A 21342-nucleotide genomic window follows, 5' to 3' on the forward strand; every position below is an offset into this window, starting at 1 on the left:
GGTTGAGTTATGGTGGTAGGTGGTTGCTAGCGGTGGTGGTATTGCTAGATTTGGTGGTAATTGCAAGCTATGTTGGTTTGATGGAGAGAGAGGAAGAGAGAGAAGTGAATTTTTTATATTATTTGATGGTGTAATTTATATTATTTTAATGAGTTGTATGTAAAAATAAAAATTGAGATATTTGATGAGTTGTAAAATGAGATTATAAAATAGATAAAGTAAATTTTGAGAGTGTAAAATAGATGTTTTTTGATATCCTCAGATGCGAATGCTCTAACAATTGTGGAAAAATATCGACAGTCAACACAGTCATCTTCGCAGGTTATCACAAAGGAAAGCCATCTGCAAGTTAATTCCTGGCCAAAAGAAAGTTACAACTCTCAAGTTCTGCTCATACATCTCGACCGTAGAACACAAGGACAACGTTATATCGATCAAAATTTCATTTATGATATTATTATTATGTTTTCAAAGGTGAACAAATATGGTGGATTAACAGAAGCACCATGAACCTTTCATATGTCCACAACATATCTATATACAAATTGAGTACAGTGGAACAAGAATCACCAATGAACGCTCCCAGACCCCCGCAAAATCACCAATAAGCAACCGATGTCAGCAACCAAAATGCAGATCTTCAGCAAGAAAGATCAACTTAAACAAAATATATATTGCTACACCAGATTATAATAATAAATGCCTGTGTGGCCATGGATCACTTCTGCCTCAAGTTTCACCTTTTGACTTTTTTGTAGTGCATAGAATTCATATATTTCAGAAAAGGAACGAGAGTTTGTTCTGTCTAATAGCAAGAAGCAAATTTGAGAGATAAAACCTGACTACTAGCTCCAATTACATCTGATTTCCCAGGTCATCACATGGGTTTGCAGATCAAAGGCATCCAATTACTATTAGCATCATGTCTTTGCCATGTCCCTCTAACTGTCAGACTAGTTAATGCTTCAGAACAAAATGCTTCATGCTTTGTTGCTGAATCACAGATAAAATAAATAAAAAATACTGTCATTCAGTCAAAACAGTATCTATAAAGTCAGACCCTAAGTAAAAGGGAAATTATAAGCAAATCAACTTTCTGTGAAGCATGAATGCATTACAATAGTTAATTACTGCTTAATCCAAGTTACTTATCAAAAAAAAAAAAAAAAAAAATTACTGCTTAATCCAAGTATGTCATAAAATGTTACCGCAATATTTTTAAATTCCCAGCAAATAATATATGGAGCAAATTACAATCTGCCAGTGCCAGCAGAACAAATGAGGATAAATACAGAAACAGGTGTTGCACTTGAACATGAACATCTAAGACTAAACTATGGCACTGGCAGAACCAGACAACCACTTCAAAAGATTTGGCAGTCTAACTAAACTATTTCTCTTATTCAAATTCCATATATTAATCATTCTAGTCCTCAATTAACAGAATTGATAGATCACCTTTTCACATAATAACTAGTAGGTGAAGCACACAAAAACACATACACAGAAACATGAAAATTCTAAGAAATACTAAAACTGGTGAGACAAAAACAAAAAAAAAAAAAAAAAAAAAACCCCTTATTACACCTTCATGTGCAAAGAACAAGACACAATGATCCCCTTTGTTCTAGCACAGGGTTTTTAGATAAAATTAACAATACCAATAAAATAAGGAATCATCCTCTAGAAAATCTGCACACCTACCACCTCTCCCTGACCCCACAGATGCAAAAGCCTTGTGCACTGGGTACAACCCTTTTTTAACCAATAAAAGAAGGAACCCATTCATTATGTGATCCTATTTTGGCTTCTCTATCTGGTTTCACGTCAAGTTACTAAGAAACAAAGTTTAAAATCATGAACACCCCAAACCCTCTCCTGAATAAAATTATTTGTACTTATAAAATAAAGGTCATTAACAGCCCCAAACAATAATCATTATGAAAACAATCATCAAGTACACTGCTACTCAAATGCATTGTTTGCTTACTTTACCCTATATTTAACACGTTATAAAACTTACAACATAAATGCATCATCACAATCAAAGACAAACAATGATAACAATAACATGAAAAATGCAAAATCACGAGTTAATGCTTGAGCCATATGTATATCTGCGGATGCATACTTCCACAAACTATATTATGCACATGTATTCATGTTTGTGCATGCAACAGCACACACAACGCCAACAGGGCTGAACATACTTGACAATTCATAGAAGCATATGACTAAATCGATATACACGTATATGCCTACAACTAACTTGGCAGACAAAAGAAGTATATCAGCACAATTTACAGGGGTGGGAATAAGAACTAGTTGACTAATAAAATGCAAATTGCAATAACCCATGATCAACATTAATGTTCTTTACAAAGAAGCGACAATAAAGAATCTTAAGTTATCAAAGCACAAATTCAACCTGCCAACCAAAAATTGCAAGATATACAGCTGGAAAGCAGGAGCATAGTTACCTACTTAAAAATGTCCTAACATGTGTACTAGGAATCTTTGCATGTCTTCTTATTGTGGCCAAGGCCCTTGCACTTGCTACACTGGAGCTGGCGTTTAATTATGTCTATGGATTCAGACTGCTTCATCTTTGGTCGGCCTGGTGGTCGTTTAGTAGGTGGAGGGGTTACAGTAACTATCGCCAAAGCTGATTCATCCGGGATTGGTCTGTCTACATTTGGAACAGGCTGAATGGACTCTGCATACGTTAATCGGTAACTCTCAGCTGTGAAATATCTAGAGCAATAATCATATGGGTTCCTACCAATGCATTCAAAGACAGCAATAGCATGGCAGCAAGGTAAACCAGTAAGTTGCCATTCTTTGCAGCTACAATCCCAATGATCAATATCAACAATATCAACAGATTCTCCTCGAACCTCAAATGTGCTACCATGTGAGATTAACACTTGAAGTGATCGAGCTATTGAAGTTTCTTTTTGTAGCCTTTCTTCCTTGGATGGAGTTAACTTTGTTGTCCATTGACTGGAATCTACCCGTCGTGTATAGATGGATTCCATCATCTTACCTCGTAATACATCAATCATCTGTGTGATTGGCAGCTCATGCGCCTCTGATACCCAACTGTAGAATTGTTGTCCAAAGTTTGATGTCATGTGATTATACCTTGCTCCTGCAAAGAACGCATTTGCCCAGTGCTCTGGCTCACTTTGTATTACCCAATTGTAAGCTTCAGGAGAAATTCCTTTAATGTTATCAGCACTACTCTGGAAACCCTCAAGTTTGGGTGCATAAGCAGCAGCATAAAAATCATTAATCATAAATCGTCTTGCCTCGTGAGAAAACTGCCCCTTCAAGTCCTTATTAAGTTTCTCAGCAAGATGACGTAAACAATAGCTGTGGTAGCATTTATCAAATATCTCAGCCAATGACTTCTTCAAATCATTCTGAAAATCTGCAACAAAAGTAAGCTGCTGAGGTGTTGACACAGCAGATTTAAGTTCCCCTAAGAACCAATGCCAATTGTCATTAGTCTCAGCATCTACAACAGCAAAAGCTACAGGAAAGATACCATCATCACCATCAGCAGCTGTTGCAGATAGCAATACCCCTTGGTATTTTGAGTTTAAAGAAGTGCTATCAAGGAAAAGGAGAGGGCGACATCCTTGCTGAAAACCAGATATTGAGGCATGGAATGATACAAAGAAACGATGGAAGCTTGAGTCATCCTTAGTGGTAAATGTGGCGACACTCCCTGGATTAGTATCCTTTATCTTTTCACAGAAAAAGGGTAACAAAGTATATGCCTCTTTATAGGATCCTTGAAGCTGCTCCCTTGCAATCTCTTTTGCGCGCCATGCCTGAGAATAGTTCAATTGAATCCCATACTCTCGTTTGATGTCATCCGCAATATCCTTTGGCTTGTAGTTTGGGGAAACTTTCAACTTCTCCTTTATAATACTTCCCACCCAACCTCTAGTTGCTCTATACCCTGCTTTCACAGTGGCTCCTTCACAAGTATGCTCTGTGTTCATTTTCTTGATACAAATCAATTGGGTGGTAGACAACCTTGATGCATATATCCGCCATGGACAACCTTGGGATTTGCATTTGACAGTGACGCGATGGCTGTCATTTTTCTTATATCTATAAGCAAACCCATGGGCAATTGAGTACTTATGCAATGCTTCCCGGAATTCACTAAAACTATTAAACCTTTGGTCCACACCAGTGATGGTGTTTTCCCACTGTTGTGCAGCTTTCCGATGCTTTTCATCATTAGAACCATCATGACAAATTAAAGGCGCTTCTTCATTAGGTATACCAATCTCTATAGGTTCAATGACTTGAGCTGTATCGACTGGAATATCAATTGGGGCAACAACAGGAACCACAGCTTCTGATACAGTTGTCCTACTCGACCTGCATAATCAAGCATTCCAAGAGATTTTATTATTTTAACCAAGACACATGTAGGATTTATAGACACTTCCAATTAATAGTCATTTTGGTTCACAGCCACAGTGCATGACAATTCACACCAGGGTACGGAGAGGCATTTATCAATTTGACAAAAAAACAAGGCAAATTTTTGGTTTTCAAAATAACAAAACACAATCCTCAAACCTCTGTACTGTGTTGTGAATGCTGCAGCTGTGGTTCCAGCTGAATTACACACGAGAACAGTGATAACTACCTACTACAAGGCATGATGGATAAATTTCGAGCAGCAGCTTCCTCCGACATGATAAAGACATCAACCGTGACAGAATCGCCAATGAAATTCACCATTCGTTGCAAGTCCTTGTCTTTGGAAATTGTGATGAGGGTTTTCTTATTCCCGGGAAGGAAGTACTTGAGAATCATGTTATCAACACTACAACTGAACATCTCAGCTATTTCTGACTTGAAATCACTTAACTGCGTTTGCTGATCAATGTCTATGGCATAAGCATCACCCCCACTATAGGACAAGGACCCATCTTTATTCGTCACAAACTCCCCACCTGACTGACATATTGCTATAATTTTCTTCGCAGCCATGGCCTAGCCAAGATATTAAGAGCAAAAAAGAGAAAGTTCTAAAATAATCAGGGACAAACAATTTTACAAAACCCAATATTTACAATTGGGTGCATTCAAAAGTTTATATTTGGAGCAAAACAAAAACACTAACTACATATGAGATTAAACCTACATTCAAGATTTCATTCACAAAGATTGAAACTTTTACACATGGGTATCCATAAAATTACAAAATTATAGCAGAATTCACACAGAATTGCAAATAAACCAGCATAATCAGAACAGTAATTCCAAATTAACAAAGATACTAGCAAAAAAAATCAGAACTTGAAACACCCAGATGAGGCAATAGGAAAAAAAAAAAAAAAAAAAACTTATCCTAGTCTCCTATTAAGAATTAAAAGGAAAGAGAAACCAAAAAAAAAAAAAATTACAAATAATAGTCAAAGAGAGTGAAAGATAAAAACCCTAGAATTGGTTTGGTTAGGAAACAATGTTACCTTATAAGGCAGAGTTGAGAGAAGCAGATGGGGTTGTTTTTGGTGGTGTTTTCCAATAGGAGAAAGAAAGAGAGAAGAGAAAGAGGCCAAACCCACAAAGCAGATTCAAACAAACAAGAAAGGCAGAGCTTTTTGGCTAAAACTCTAAAGCCCTGTCCCGTTTGTGTTACAAACTCTCGCAAATAAATATATATATATAAAAAAAAAATAAAAAAAATAAAAAAAAAAAAAAAGCTGCAGTTACTATTTGTCTCTCGGTGTTGTCCTTGTTCCTTACCTTAGCCTCGGGCTTGACTTTGTTTTGTTGCAAGTTAAACGGGGTGTCGTAGATTCTATTAGAATCTCCCCCTTTGTGAAACTTATTTATTAGTATTATTTTTTAATAATTCGATAGGTACAACGGACAGCTGAGATGGGATTTGAACCCTTGCTGTTTTAGTGGGAAATATTAATAGGTCTGCGTTGAGTTATAGGACTTTTGGCGAAGTGATTGTCGTTCTTAAGTCAATTAAGTGATAAAAAAATATTTTAATATTAAAATTTTCTATTGAGAAATCAAAATTACATGAATTACTACTCATTTTTACATAATTCTGTATTACCAATTTCCATATCAATTGCCAGCATGTAACATGTTAAAAAAGACTTGTTTGAAGGTCGGTGGTAGTAGGTTACTCATCCATGTCAACATAAGTCTTGTTAATGGCAACTAAGATGAGAAGACAATTCAACTGCTAACTAAAAAAAGAAACACATAAATTTGACTTTTTAGATCTTATTGTCATGTATATTCTATATATGAAATTTAAAATTAACAAAAAATACATTATTTGAAATTATAATAACATGAGAAAATAAATACTTTTTTGCCAAATATATTAAAAAACATCTCCTTCATTGACTTGTAATATATTTTCCTCAAATTTGAGAGTTTAGAGAAGTAAACCATAATGGATTGAACTCTTTATATATATGATACAATTAGGATCTGTTGTATCTGTAATTTAAATCTTTTTAGCTGTAGAAATAAAATTGTGAGTGCTTCTAACAGTTGAAATAGAGACAAATCTTTATGCACAATTTAAATAGGTAATGGTTTCTTTTATATCATTGTTGCTTTTTCCAATATATCAAGTTTATTTGTGTTAACAAAATTTTGAGTTAATGATATCATTCTAGTCTGTGACTCCGCTATTATCCTTTTTTGCTTAGAAAATCATTTCAGACACTAGGGCATTTGGTATTATTGTTTGGAACAATCATATCTGTTAATTTTTAGAGTTTTCTAATTTTAAGAAAAAGAAAAAGTGCTTATTAGAACCACAAATTATTTTCCTCAACATGTTTCCATGTTAGTTTCCTCCCTCTCTCTTGTGTGTGTTTATCAGCTAGATAAAATCCTTGCCACCAAGGCTAACTCAATACATTTTAGAGCCTAAGGTAATGATATAAAGTAGGAAGTGAAGAATTGTTAGTTTTTTCTGATATCCTAAAAGTGGTACTCGTTGAACACTTCTTTGTGAAGTTATCAATTTGATATGTATGTTTTTAACAACTTTAGCCTCAATTGAATTGGTTTCTTTGTACTAATACTAAGATGATTCGTGTCAAAATCATGAAATATTTAAGGTATTCAATAGTGTTCTTATGGTGTTCTTTTTCTTATTTTTAAATATTAATTGTGGGGCCAAAGAAACTGTGACCCTGGCCCATTTTACCTTAGGGCCCAAGGCCCGAGCCGAGGTGGGATATAGCCGAGGACATACAATAAAAGTCCAAGTAGCCTTGAGACATAGCCGATGATGACTCTGTCCTCGGCATCCCCAAGGCCCTCCTAAAAGAAAGGGCAAGAACGGTATAGGAACAGTTTTGGGAAGGACCGAACACATCCGTGTTGATAAAGAAAGGACCCCTGGACAATATGGCGACAAAGGACAAAGGAAAGGTTGTCATTACTGCAATTAAATACTCTACGCCAGACAGAGCGATGCTTTTCAGCTTTTATAACCATCCCCAACCACTTTGGGTATGGGCTGATGGGACAAGTATCAGCCCTGGAAAGTTGAACCTACACGTGGACATTGGAGGAAAGGGTAAAGGTTAGTATAAAATGAGAAGTAAGTAGTCCAGAAAAAGGGGCTGGGAAAAAAGGCCAAGAACCAGAGCCTCCCAGACCGTATCGAGGAGAACAACTCCTCGAATGAACATGGTTTAAATTTGTATGAACACCATGACCAACCACCGTTCGGTGACCAAGACTTAGTCTTTCAAACCCACACTCTACAAATTATATTGTTTGGGCCCCTAACGTGCGAACCCAATATCATTTTGGGATTGTTACGAATCGAGTCCTTACATTAATTGAATAATATTTATGATTTAATATTTTTTTCATTTAAAAATTCATTTTTCTTGCTTTTGGAGATGCAAGATTACTACTAATTATGTTTTTGTATTCAAGTTCCACTAAAATTTTCTTTTCAGTTGGTAATTTCGCTAATTAATCTTTCTTGTGACATAGTCAATCTTAAATATGATTTTATCAATTTTAATTTTAGATAACCACTTTTGTAGATGTAAAATTAAACTGTATTGTTAGTTAATATTTTAAAAGAAATACATGTATTAGTAAGAAAAATCTAGCATTTTTATATAATTTAATACATTAATTAGACTATTTTCATCTACTTATATAAAGTGTATTTTAAAACTTTTAGTTTAAAAATAAATATAAACAATAAATATCTGAATAAAATATCATGTTTGAAATGGTCCCTTGTCTGTCTTGGCAATGTTAGATTTCAGGCATTGAACAATGGGTTTCAATAATGAATTTCTTTGGAAAACTATTACTTCTAATTTTAATTTTGATAGAAAGAGAAAAGAAGAGTAAAATTTTGGAGAGATTGAAAATTTTTACTCTTCTAAAAAAGTATAATATATTTTTGAAAATAATTTTTATTCATTAATTATTAGGCCTTAATTATATTATAAGACAAATAGACAAAACATTCTATTAGCCAATAAAAGAGTTTTTTTTTTTTTTTTTCTAGGTAGAGGTCTTACTTTATTATTAGGTGAAAACACCATTTTGGTCTCTACATTTTGGGATCACAATCAATTTGGTCCCTATATTTTGGTAACAGTCAGTTTGACTCCTATTATTTTCAACTTGCAGTCAAATTGGTCATTACCATTAACTCGCTAACAGAAAATGCTTACATGGCAAATGGTGTACATATTTGGCTAATAAAATATTAAAATAATATTTAATTGATACTTAAAACGCCACATCAGCAATTTTTAAGAATAAAAAAACCCACATTAGAAATTATTTTTTTTTTTGGAAAGGATTACCTTTTGAAAACAAATTATTAAGCTTTTCTTGGACTATCTTTTTAGCCAAACAAAGCAACTAGAAACACAAAAATCAATCTAAACCCAGAAAATACATTCATTATCGCACAATAATACTTATCATTATCACTTACTGACCCTCTGAAAATGCATTCAGCAACACAAAAGTAGCAAATCCCATGCCACATGAACTCGAACAATCATACAGTACTCAACAACGGCTCCTCATTTTACACTAACACAATCAATTGATTAATTCACAGTTCATAAACATAAGGTTATAATTAAACAATTGTTCCTTACTTATACCAACAATAACTATCTCAAATTAAATAAAAAAAAAAAAAAAAACTCTTCCTACAATTTTTTTTTCCTTTCTGATGTTAATTTTTTTTTATTCATAAATGTTAGAGATATATTAAACATATTAACTCAATGTAATAGGCCCAAGTCCATTCCTGCTTATACTAGTGGTCTAGGATTTAGTCGTCTATATATACTTATGTTAGGGTTCACTGTAACACAGGTTATTGTACTACACTCTTATACATAATAAAGATGTAGCCCTTAAGGAATTCCTCCATGGATGTAGGCCGTCAAGGCTGAATCCCGTAACCCTCGTGTTCTCGGTATTCTTATTCTCTGTTTCTCCTTCCGCATTCACTCTAACATACACAACATAGTATAACACATTGCAATGCTAATAATATATTTAACAATAAAGTTGCTGAAGTGGCTTTTTTAAAGTAGCAATTAAATAATTTTTTAATATTTTATTAGCCACATGTGCACCAATGATGCACACTATTTGCAACGTAAGCGTTTTCCGTTAGGGACCAATTTGATTTCAAGTTGAAAATAACATGGACAAAATTAACTACTACCAAAATGTAAAGACCAAATTAACTATAACTTCAAAATATAGGGACCAAAATAGTGTTTTTACCTTTATTATTAATATTATTTTGCAATATTTTTTTGAAACATTTTTTGCAATATTATAAAACAAATAAAATATATAATATATTCTATCTTAGGGGCCTTCTTCCATTTGGCTAAGTTGAGCTGCCCTCTGCTTGCCAACAAAGGCTCTTCAAGTGTCTTCTAGAGTTGGATGACAATTGCTTTTCCTTATAGAGAGTTTCTAGAGAAAGCCATTTTATTGGAGGAAAAATATGGGCATACAAATAAAAATCTTCATACATGGAATGAAGAAATTAAAGTTGACACGAGAAGGGAATTAGTAGATCAATTCTTTTTAGTAGGATATGAAGCCATATTGTTGATACCACAAAGCCCCTCTGGTTTTCCAGTGTTTCTCTTCATCCTTATGTACCCTTTCTCCCCCCACTTAGGTCCCCATGAATTCTTCACGATGATGTAATCTGACCCCTTCAATGAACCATATCCAACAGCTGTTACTCCATGATCTATCTCAGTTCCACAATGCCCATTGAATATTCCCTGCCAAGCCAACAAAACCATGCATAATTTGGGAAATCAAGTTGTAGGCATGGAAATGTGTATGGATATAATTGTGTGAATGAGAGGATATATATTAGAGTGATGTTAGGGATGTCAGGTTTTACTATATATGCAAATCATACATGTGTCATTAAAAAAAAAAATTGGACATTGAATTGACATTAATCGCATTCATGTTCACATAATTTTTTTTTTTTTTTTTCAGGTAAAAAAGTGATAGTGGCTTGAACATTTTCCCTATATATTATTTCCAGCTTACCCCGCTATAAAATTGGAAATCTCGACCGGAGGCCTCGATAGCTACACTGAGAGGCTGATGAGCAAGTGCCTTCAAAAGACTTTCTTCATCATTTTGTGGCACATCTTGATAACCACTAATTTTCACTACCTCCATTTCTTCCTAAAGACAGATAAACATGTGCAATCAATAATTCTATTATAAGAGTTTGTTAACGGCTGAATTTGGTATAGAACAAATTAAGCTAATTACTGTAATTTACCTTCTGCTCTTCACAGCTTCCTTCATCCATTAAATATGGATAGTCTTCCTCCTTATGCAATCCACCATTGGAGACAATGAATTGGAATGCATAATCCATCAAACCCCCATTGCAGCCATTATTGAAAATTCTATCACAATCAATTAGCTGTTGCTCGGACAATGAAGTTAAATTTCCAGTAACTATCTGGTTGATGCCCTCGACAGCTGCTACAGTTGAAAATGCCCAACAACTACCTGCATGCTCATCATATCATCTATACTCACTACATGATCAACAAAAAAACACTAGCTAACCACATACACATGCATAGTCATGTATATATGCATGCAAAAGGCACAGTACACACACAAACATAGAGGATATGGTAGGATCCACGCTATGAAATGAAGATCCATATATCCGATACATGATATAATTATTGCGAGAGAGAGAGAGAGAGAGAGAGTTACACACCACATGAACCTTGGTTCTTGACTGGAGTAACAGCTCCTTTGTTTCTCCAATCCACAGACTTGGGCAGATCCACCACATCTCTATAACTGAAGTCTCTGGAGGACCCTCTTGTTTCGGGCGAAGCAGGTTTCAATCCTAGATACTTTTTCTTAAACTCCTCATGGCTTAAGTCTGCAAACTCATTCAACCCAAGCCAGTAGCTACTAATCTCTTTGTTCCTCTCATCAATGTGTTTCAAGTTGTCTTTGAATATCTCAAACCTATGCAACTTCTCTTCAATGCTCCTGTAAGTTTTGCCATGTTTTGACACCCATGATTCAAACAGCTCTATGATTTTATCCATGCAAGTCAAGTGTTCCGGTGAATAACCCACAATCGAAAAATCATGAGCCAGAGCACAACATGCAAAGAGAGACACAGAAAATAAGGCCAGAAAGGAGATCTTAGAATGTGAAGAGAAAGCCATTTGTGCTTAAGAATCCAATACCGACAGAAAGAGGTAAAGAGGAATGGATGAGTGAATGTGAGGAAGGAGATTTGCAAGTTATTTATATATAGTCATGGTTTCATGGGTTGCTTTCAAGTGAAGTAGTAAAATATATTGTTAGCATACGGAGTCTTTACGGTTGGTTTTTTTGGCAGGCTTTTGTTCCAAGCATGCTCATTTGCTGAAGATTAAGAGTTGCATGCTTGAGCAGCTAAGCTTGACCACGCCATCGCCAGCCACTCTTGAGTCAGTAAGAGAGGGCAACATTTTACCTTATGTAACTTGATTCCGTCACCACTATCTATAAATATAATTCATTTTTTTTAGCATAAAATTTTAATTTTTAATAATTCATTTATTTGTTATTTGATTTATAAAAATTGTTAAATGCATTTCAAAAGTTGTGTATTTGTCTCCATATTATTATTTTTGTTTAGTTAACTTTATTATTTTTTTAGAAAATTAAATATTATTTATGTTTTAATTAATTACAAAATCATCTTTTAAAACCATGAATTTTAAAGATTATTTAATATACAAATTTGTTACCAATGTGTTTTTTTTTTTTTTTTTTACAACAAAAGTAGAATCTTATGATGTATGTCTGATCCAACCCTTCGACGATCCTATAATATTCACAAAATCGAATCCCAATCTTAACAACCATGTAGACAAATATAGATCAAAGCCTATATAATATTATAATTTGATAAAACTTAAATACAATTAGTTTATTAGGTGTTGTACTTTTACTTTTGCATTGACCAATAAACTACAAGGTTAAATGTAACTAATATTTACAAAAGGTAGTCCTGCTTTATTGCTTAATAATATGTTATATGGTTGAATTCAATAATGGAAAACCTACCTACAATGCTTAAAAGAATTGCACTTAAATTTTATCTTTATACTTTTTATAATAAAAAAAATTGAATTATGGTATTTTTACTATTTTCTCATTCAATGATTCAATGTTTCTGAACGAAGCAATGCTCCCATATTCCCATTTTAAGACACAAAGACCATTTGTCTGCTTTAAGTTGGAATCCGCAATTTCACCTTCTGAGCAAAGTTAATGAGCGTAGCAAGTTTGTGTGGTTGGAGGTCTACATAAACCTTCTTGATTATTTTTTGAGTGATGTGAAGGATTCTAATATTTTTTTAACTAATACTAATTAAATTTATTATCACGTTAACTCTTAAGTTTTTATAATAAAATTGATTGTAACTTTCTATAATTTTTTTTTATACCAATTTATAGATTAAGTTTGTGGTATTTTCCATATGTAGGGAACTACTATTGCACTACGTACCTCCTGTATTCTTCAAATGAATACACGAAATGCATTGTCACAAGTCTTTAACTCATAACTAATTTGCTTCTCCTTGTAGCTGCCATTCAAGTCTACAGAGAGCTACTGTTCAACCAAGGTATAGTTCCATATATTGTATTCAACTTCTTTCCCACTTGCCCATGCATTCGAGATTAATTAAAGAAGATGCATTCACCCAAATAAGATTTAAAGTCAGAACAAAGCAAAGCTCCTTTTTATTAGCCTACTGAATCCTGTGTTACTGATATGGTGCAGTTCGAGGAACCCCCTCTTCTATAGCACAGCTTATCTATACATCAATAAAAGTGACTTAACGCTTTACTCAAAAAAAAAAAAAAAAAGCCTATCAATTTCTTCGCATTAACAAGGCAAGTTGTCAGTGAATATTATCCATTGTGAGTATTATCATTGATTGCTTGAATTATTATTGCTTTTAGCTTTCCATCTCACAGTCCTACCTTAAAACCAAATCTCAAGCATGACTCAATCAGCAAGTCAGTTTGGCAAAACAAGCAAAATGAAGGCTGAATCCTCAAAATTCGTAGATGTAATTAATCAAAAATGTTTTACAGATGAAGCTTGTCAAATCATATACCAACACTTGAGTAAACTTGTCATTGGAATTTTACAAAAAAAGTCAAAGCAAACACTGGAATCCAGAATGTTCGATTACTGATCTTGAATTAATCGTAACTTTAAAGTAATGGCATATCACTGATTTCATGATAATCTGTTCAAAATCATCATAGAGGAGAGGTGAGGCGAAGGATGAGAGCCTATACACTGCAGAGCTGGTATGGAGTTATCTTTGCTTCCCAACAGCATGTAGATATACAGAGACCATGACAACGCTGGAAGCAAGAGAGATAAAGTAATTAAACATAACTACCAGCATGCTTTCCATTTTTGTTATAAACAAGTAATGATGGTGGCATAATTCATCAATCCCAACATTATATAAATGCGTGCCAGAACAACAGAAAAATGACCAGGTTGTTCATAATATGATTAAAGAATATATAGGGGGGAGATGAACCATGTAACCAGAAGTAACTTACATTGTGCCAAGGATGAAGGCAAGTGAAAGATTAAAGCCAAATAAATAGAAAGAAACAAATGCTGTGAAAAGCATTGCCACTGAAGTAGAATACACCTGCACAACATGGGGAAGCTAATAAAAATGGGAACTTCAATCACAAAGTGAAGAAAATGTTTGCAGCAGGATGGTAACGTATGCTTCTCTTGAGTAATGCAATTATAAATGACTAAGCAATTATAAAGACAAATTTAACTGCATTAAGTGCTAGAAATATTTTAATATATTTATAAGTAAATATTAATTAAATAATCACAAAGAGTGCTACCTAATGTACACAAGGGGTATACAACAGGTACACAAAATTAAATATGTGAAGTACAATGCAGTAAATCAGCAAAGAAGCAAAAGAAAATACACAAATTTTGAGGAATAACAGCTTCAGGTCATGTACCAATCTTTCACACCCTTCAAAAAGAGTGCTGGACATTCATTAAGGCTGAACGTGGGCTAAGAATACAAAGACCACAAGTACTTTAGCCAGAACTATCAATGTTAAATTTGCAACAATAAAGTTAATCCTAAACAACCCAGAAGGCCAGAAATGGATTCCAATGGAGCATGAAGACAAAACATTGAATTTTTAGTGCCAGACTAGGCCATGGTGCAATTTTTACATTCCAGTATATTCACAAATTCTATCATCAATGAAGGATGGGCAGATGCCTTTTCCCTTTTATGGGCCAAACAATAACTGGCGATTGCAAAAGAAATCTTGCTATGATATGCCAAGGAATGGTTCCAGGAAATTATATAAATTCATTTAAATGCATTTCTGTTAATATCTCACAAGATTCAAGGTCATATTTCCATAACTTACCTTCACAATATTGTCAGCATACTTCATTACCATAGATACAGCGAGGCCACTGCACAAGAGACAATTTAAACAGATTGTATTAAAGGACAATAGGAGAGGTGACAAACAAATATGGATAATTTTTTGAGGATGAAGATATTTTGCACAGATTTTAGTATCATAAAAATATTACATACCCTGAGATGGGGTGGGTGTGGGTGTGTGTGAAAGAGAGAGAGAGAGAGACAGAGAGCAATTAGTTGTGCTAAAGAATGAAACCTTAAGCATGATATAGAAACAAGTCACTAAGAAAGTAAGAATTGCAAAAGAGAACTTTATGTGCAAATAGGGGGCCCTTGTTACATATTTGGTAATTTACTTCTATTTTATCTCATTATAATTTATATATGATAGTAGAATTGAACTCCTACTTTTGCCTCTCTTCAGATTGAGTGAAACCATCACTTTATACGTTTCTGAGACGAATGCAAAGGGCAAACCAAGAAGCACAAAGTAGGATTTCAATCAGTCTATGGGCAATTGGATTTTCAAGACAGCCTAACAAGATTTTATTTATTTAATTATTGACATTTGATAGAAAATTCTATCTTGACCAGAGATAATAGCACATGACAATATTTAAAATCATAAAAGTATAACCATGCACCCTTCTAACATGTGCTGAAATATTGATATATAATGTCAATTAACTTATATAATATTCCCTAGAATCACAAATTGAAGTTGTATAGAATAACTATTAAAAAAAAAATTTCAAAACCTTACTAAATCACGAGGGATTCCTTATGACTGGGAGTGAGAAATTTACGAAAAAGCAAAAGCTAAAGCATGCAAATAAGCTTCATTTTATGAAGCCAAATAAGATAATAGAGATACCTTAGTGCGTGGTTGAGAATCATGAGAACTGTAATAAATGAGTATCCATAGAAGAATCCCCTGAACAAAAGAAACAATAAATTCTATATTAAAACTTCTTCAATTCTAATCAAAAAAGAAGAATATCCCACTTATAAGGCAGTAAAGAATCTTTTAAATAATGACTTCACAGGGGGAAATGGAGAGGATAGACCAATGGTTAGAGGAAAATCAGAAACAGAGAAATGCTAGAATTACTTGTTCATCACCGCATCAAAATCTTGGGTCACTATAGCTACAGCATTAAACACCATACCAAAGACGTATAACCAGAAGTTTTGCACATTTATGTTTCTTGAAGGACGCTTTTTCATTATAGCCTGTAAAAATCATAAACAAGATAATTAACAGAACAGTTATCTAGATCACTCTAATGAGAGTTTCACTTTTTTAACTCAGTGGATCACTAAAAAACTTCAATCAGTTATACAAAATCCATCAATTAACAAAATTCCACCCAATCATTGATAAAGTTATGTTGGGTTAGGATTCAAACAATAAATGACTAAATGACCAACATGAATTGTAGTTCTGAAGAACTAGAGTGCAAACTATGTACTTAAAAAACTCACCTCAGTGTACACTCCTGCAAAACCACTTAAGAGTGCCATGACCTGCAAAGAAATCACCCCCATTATGATAACAAGAACCTTAAGCTGTAAAATGCTTTCCTTTGGTTTTTCTTTTTTCTTCACTGTTGTATTAAGAGTGTCAAAAATTTTGGTTAACTCACAATGGCCATCACCCAACCTTGAACAGGAGTTTGTAATACATCATCAGAACTGCAAAAACAATGTCATTTTCTAAGGCACAGACAATAAGTTCAAAGAAGACAGAAATTGAATTTCAAGAAATGATTATACAAGTAATATAGTTAGAAACAATGTTCACTAATTCCTACTTCTCAAGTACAAGGCTACATGCACCAAGATATCATCACTTCCTAAAAGTGATATAAGATTTAGAAAATAATATTTTCATTCATTAGTAGACTACATCCTGTCCTGTACCACAGACGTGAAGCACACATCAATCAGTATGGATTGTACATGTGACAATTCCAATAGAATCTTTTTAAGGTCAACATTCCAAAACTCAAAACACAACTGAGTCTGAAACGGTCCATAAATAAGATGTGTGAGCAAACTTACTTTGTTTTTAGCTGAGTTGTACTGCACCCAGCACATAGTAGAATGAAAGCCGCCCATTGAATATTGCTTAACCTGAAAGAATATATAATTGGAACACAAAGCTCAAAAAATATTTGCACTCCTAATTGGTTTGGCTTAAATTCTTAATTTGTTTAAATTAGCTTTTTTCCTTGATCTTTCACTCTCTATCCTCAGACACATAGCCCAAGAGCAGCTGAATTAGTACATATGTTCATGCTTGTGGATGCTTTTCACATTCCCAATATGTTCTTCAATTTATAAACTAGAAAAAGAAAAAGAAAAAAAGGAACCAATTTAGTTTGATCTCTTTCTCCTATTTGGGCCAACATTCTTAACATTAAATATTTCTAAGAGTATCAATGAGATGACATGTAAACCAAATGAATTATTATGAATCATCCATCTTCATTGTATTTGTTAAGAGGCTTTGCAAACATTTTCCCTGATGAAATGATAAAAAATCCAATGTAAATGATGGCAAGGACTTACTTCTTCTTAAGTATTATTCTATACAAAACGCCAGTACTGATAATATTCAGATTCTTCAGTATTTGATAACCCGGGGCATCCACATGCTCAAGGATGTAGTACTGCAACATAAAAGCAAAGAATACACGTTACTCAAATTTTAGCAAGCAAAAATACTGATGGAATTGTGACACCCAAAAATAAAAACATGATTACCACAACTAACCTGGAGCAGATTTTTTACAAGGTAAAGTAATGCAGGAATGGGGTATACAATAACTTCATCCAATGTTGTACTCAACCTAGTTCAAAGGCAGAACAAGCAACAACAATAATTAGATATGATTGGAATAAGAATGTGAACTTAAAAGAAAAACACAGTTAAATGGGATGAAACAAAATTTGCATTTCATCCTAGATATGGTGAAATCATTCGGTGCACGCTGTGTAATATGACCTGCTCTCAGGTCAGAGTGAGAGCTCTACATGTGGTTCCTACAGATGGGACCCACCATTATGTGAATTACATCGAGTGCACAGAATAATTTCTCCTGAATATGATAATTTCAACTTAATGAGAGCATTAAATCACAAGTTTTATGAAAACTTAGCATAAAAACAAACAAGGAAAACCTGTTATCTTCAGTAACACCTTCACTTCTCCATATTCTTGCCAAGGCTAAAAGTGATAACCCACATTTCAAAGCCTCCACCTAATTCAATAAAAGAAGAAATAAATCAATACCCATTTCTTTGATCACCTAAAAAGACCTACCAAACTGAAAGTTACACACAAAATGGGGTAAAATTATAATTATAATTATGCTTACCATAAAATTAGAAGTGGTAACACTATACTCGTACTTGCCATTTCTCTTAGACCACACAATAAGTATGCCTTGCGAACTAGTAAGAAGTGTCAATGCAACTACCACAAAGATCCTATAACAAGAACAAACAAAATTATAGAATTTACTTACTAATCTCCCTAAATTACAACATGGGGTTTGATTAGAATTTGAAAAAAAAGAAAAAAAGAACTCATACTTGAGCTTCCATTTGGACCAGTCAACGGTGGTACCTCCCAAGGTGGGCACATTAGTCACTGAAAGAGGTTTCCGGCTTTCTATGTCATCTCCACCACCATTTCCATCTTCATCCTAAAAAAAAAAGTGTTACAAAATTGATGGGTATATAGGATATGAGTGAAATAGAGGGAAAGAAAGGTACCTGATCTTTGAGTTTTCTGTATTCCATGTCTTCAGAAATCTGTGTGTGTGTGTGTGTCTCAGATTCTGCTATGAATTCGCTTTCTTTTTACATTGACAGATCTGATGTTAATGGATAATGCGCGTTTTCAGAATCAGAAGAAAACGAGATACAACATGCGATTTCCAGGAAAAATGGGGTTTCGAAGGAGTTGCTGTTTTAAAATCGTAGTAGCTCCGACTGATCTTTTTTTTTTTTTTTTTTTAATGAAAACGCCGGTTTAAAACTCAATCATGTTCAGTCAAAAAAAAAACTCAATCATGTTTTTGCAACACGGATTTTTTTTTTTTTTAGGGGTGTCACTGTCAATACCTAAAATACCCTCAACCCTCAAGTAATTTGGATTTTTTAAAAAAATAATAATAATAACAGTCATTTTCAAACCATTTCAATAGTTAACACATTTTCAAAACTATTTAGAAAATTAACATCTTAAGTTCTACCTGCTCATTTTAGATTGCTAAATCAAGTCTATTGAACTCGATTTCAACATTTTGTCATATGAAACTCAAGTCCATATGACTCGATTTCTTCAACAAACTACGTCAATGCCTTCAAAGAAAGAACAGAAGCACTAGAAAAATTCTCCCAGAATTAACAAGCTTAAGAGAACCGAAATGGTTGTCTCACTTGAAAACCAAATTTGTTCATCCCCACCTCTCTAAAATAGTTTGCATTCTGCAAGCCTTCATCTATAGGGTTGAAATCAAACCCAAACCGCTCCGGTGTTGAAATCAAAACATCTATGGGGTTGTTCTTGATTTGGGGATTGTTTTTCTGATTTTTGGGTTTGGGTTTTTGAGAAATGGTTTTGGGTTTTTCTTCGTGGGGTTGGTTGCAGATTCTTCTTCTTCGTGGAATTGGGTCTCCATGGGTCTACTGAAGAAATCAAGTTCAAGGGACTTGATTTAGTGTACTAAAATCGAGTATATAGAACTCGAGATATTAGTTTTTTAAATAGTTTTAAAAACATGCTAACTAACAAAATTGTTTGAAAATTTGTGTTAGTTTGAAAAAAAAATCCCAAGTAATTTGCTAAAGGGTATGTTTGGTTGGAAGTGAAATAAGGTGGATGGAAAATAATGGAGAGAAAATCGAAGTGGGTGTTGTTTGGTAAGGAGAGAAGGGATTTTTTTTTTCTTTCAAAATAACATCATTAGTCTAACAATTTCGTTAGTTAGCATTGTTTGGAAACTATTTAGGGAACTAACATCTCGAGTTTGTAAGAGTCGAATTCACTGTAGCAAATCGAGTGCAAGAGGGTCAAGTTTGATGGAACTCGAGTTTTAGAAACTCGATTTCCTTGCTCTGTTTCTTCCTTTTCCTTCGTTCTTTCATTCTCCAAAGGCTCCCTTTCTCCAAACCAAATCAAGAACGCACAAAGACCATTTCTCTAGACCAAATCAAGAACAAACCCACAAAGACCAAATCAAGAACAACCTCAAGAACCCAAAAACAAACCCACAAACACCCACCTACGTCAGAAACCACACCCACTTTAGGAACAAACCCACAAATCACAAAAATGGTTTTGGTTCAGGTTGAAAGAGATAAGCTTGAGATCGGACCACCACCGATGGTGGCGATGGTTGAAGGAAGAGCCAAGGAGCTTAGCCACAGAAGTTCAGAGAGTAGAGGAGTGGGTTCGTTGTTTTTGATTGATATGGGTTTGTTGTTTCTTTTTTCTTTGTTGATTTGCCTTCTTCTTTGTGATCTCTGCCTCCTTCTTCTTAATGAATTTGTGGAACTTGAGTCTTAGAGACTCGATTTCCACATTGATTTTTATAAAAATCAAGAATTTGATAGTCAATTTGCTATAGTAAACTCGAGTCTAACACACTCGAGATATTAGTTTTCAAAATAGTTTGAAAACGATGTTAACTAACAAAATTGTTTGAAAATTGGTATTATTTTGAAAAAAATCTAGAGAGAAGGAGAGAAAAATTTTGGGTGGGACCAAGCACTTTCCACACGAGCCCACAAAAAAACTCTCTCCGATTTGGAGAGAAAACGCTAGAGAAAAGTCAATTTATATAAACTATATTTTCTATCTTCCCACTTTTCTCTTCAACCAAATAAAAAACTTTTCCACATTCCCACTTTTCCACCCCTCTATAAAAATAAAAATGATGAGGAAAAACTTTTTAAGTATGTTTGGTTGGAGGAGAGAGAAAAATGATGATAATGCCTAGATATTTTCTCATAGACCCACCAAAAAGTTTTCTCTTTAAAATATGGAAAAAACTTCATGGGAAAATTGGATGGTTAATGACAAAAATGGCTTATACATTGCTCTTTTTTTTTTTTTTTCTTTGGCTTTCCACTTGACATTGTCCCTTCCTTCTTTTTCTTTTTTCTTTTTTGGGCTGTGTGTGACAGTGTTTGTTTGTTTTTTTTTTTTTTTTTTTTAGGACATGATTTTTATTTTTTAATAAATTTGGATGATTGTATTTTTTTTTTGTCACTTTTTGCTTTAATT

At 33.9% G+C, this 21342-nt stretch overlaps 3 protein-coding genes across 6 annotated transcripts; all 3 read right to left on the reverse strand.

Annotated features, from left to right (window-relative positions):
• Positions 1–421: 421 nt before the first annotated feature.
• LOC115994761 lies at positions 422–5665 on the reverse strand. 4 transcript variants are annotated; one of them, XM_031119009.1, is made up of 4 exons: positions 5505–5665; positions 4676–5025; positions 2485–4401; positions 422–993 (listed from the first exon to the last, which is right to left on the reverse strand). In XM_031119009.1, the coding sequence occupies exons 2-3, from the start codon at positions 5020–5022 to the stop codon at positions 2508–2510; spliced, it is 2241 nt and encodes a 746-aa protein (XP_030974869.1). In that variant the 5' UTR covers positions 5023–5025; positions 5505–5665; the 3' UTR covers positions 422–993; positions 2485–2507. The 4 variants fall into 4 exon arrangements, with proteins under 4 accessions (XP_030974869.1, XP_030974871.1, XP_030974868.1 ...); XM_031119011.1 differs by having other exon boundaries at positions 422–999; XM_031119008.1 differs by having other exon boundaries at positions 2481–4401.
• Positions 5666–9795: 4130 nt separating this feature from the next.
• Positions 9796–11808, reverse strand: LOC115994042 (cysteine protease XCP1-like). Its single transcript, XM_031118053.1, has 4 exons — positions 11303–11808; positions 10847–11082; positions 10606–10746; positions 9796–10325 (listed from the first exon to the last, which is right to left on the reverse strand). Exons 1-4 carry the CDS (start codon positions 11766–11768, stop codon positions 10110–10112), a joined length of 1059 nt encoding a protein of 352 aa, XP_030973913.1. The 5' UTR covers positions 11769–11808; the 3' UTR covers positions 9796–10109.
• A 1833-nt stretch (positions 11809–13641) lies between these two features.
• On the reverse strand, positions 13642–19092 carry LOC115950647 (CMP-sialic acid transporter 2-like). The gene is made up of 14 exons (XM_031067868.1): positions 18825–19092; positions 18642–18754; positions 18425–18536; positions 18228–18307; positions 17821–17896; positions 17616–17716; positions 17106–17177; positions 16688–16736; positions 16527–16568; positions 16153–16274; positions 15916–15975; positions 15040–15088; positions 14182–14276; positions 13642–13974 (listed from the first exon to the last, which is right to left on the reverse strand). Exons 1-14 carry the CDS (start codon positions 18849–18851, stop codon positions 13926–13928), a joined length of 1047 nt encoding a protein of 348 aa, XP_030923728.1. The 5' UTR covers positions 18852–19092; the 3' UTR covers positions 13642–13925.
• Between the last annotated feature and the right edge of the window lie 2250 nt (positions 19093–21342).

This window comes from Quercus lobata, chromosome 6, assembly GCF_001633185.2.
Source record: "Quercus lobata isolate SW786 chromosome 6, ValleyOak3.0 Primary Assembly, whole genome shotgun sequence".
Classification (NCBI taxonomy): Eukaryota; Viridiplantae; Streptophyta; class Magnoliopsida; order Fagales; family Fagaceae; genus Quercus; species Quercus lobata.

Excerpts from the sequence above, each read along its gene's own strand:
- LOC115994042 (XM_031118053.1), bottom strand. The coding sequence starts at position 11,768 with ATGGCTTTCTCTTCACATTCTAAGATCTCCTTTCTGGCCTTATTTTCT. Across the intron at positions 11,083-11,302 it reads CAAGAACCAAGGTTCATGTG|GTAGTTGTTGGGCATTTTCA; the intron begins GTGTGTAACTCT and ends ATGAGCATGCAG. Across the intron at positions 10,326-10,605 it reads ATTTCCAATTTTATAGCGGG|GGAATATTCAATGGGCATTG; the intron begins GTAAGCTGGAAA and ends TTGGCTTGGCAG.
- LOC115994761 (XM_031119009.1), bottom strand. The coding sequence starts at position 5,022 with ATGGCTGCGAAGAAAATTATAGCAATATGTCAGTCAGGTGGGGAGTTT. Across the intron at positions 4,402-4,675 it reads TCCATCATGCCTTGTAGTAG|GTCGAGTAGGACAACTGTAT; the intron begins GTAGTTATCACT and ends TTGATTATGCAG.
- LOC115950647 (XM_031067868.1), bottom strand. The coding sequence starts at position 18,851 with ATGGAATACAGAAAACTCAAAGATCAG. Across the intron at positions 16,737-17,105 it reads ACAACTCAGCTAAAAACAAA|TTCTGATGATGTATTACAAA; the intron begins GTAAGTTTGCTC and ends TTGTTTTTGCAG. Across the intron at positions 13,975-14,181 it reads GCCTTCATCCTTGGCACAAT|CGTTGTCATGGTCTCTGTAT; the intron begins GTAAGTTACTTC and ends TCTTGCTTCCAG.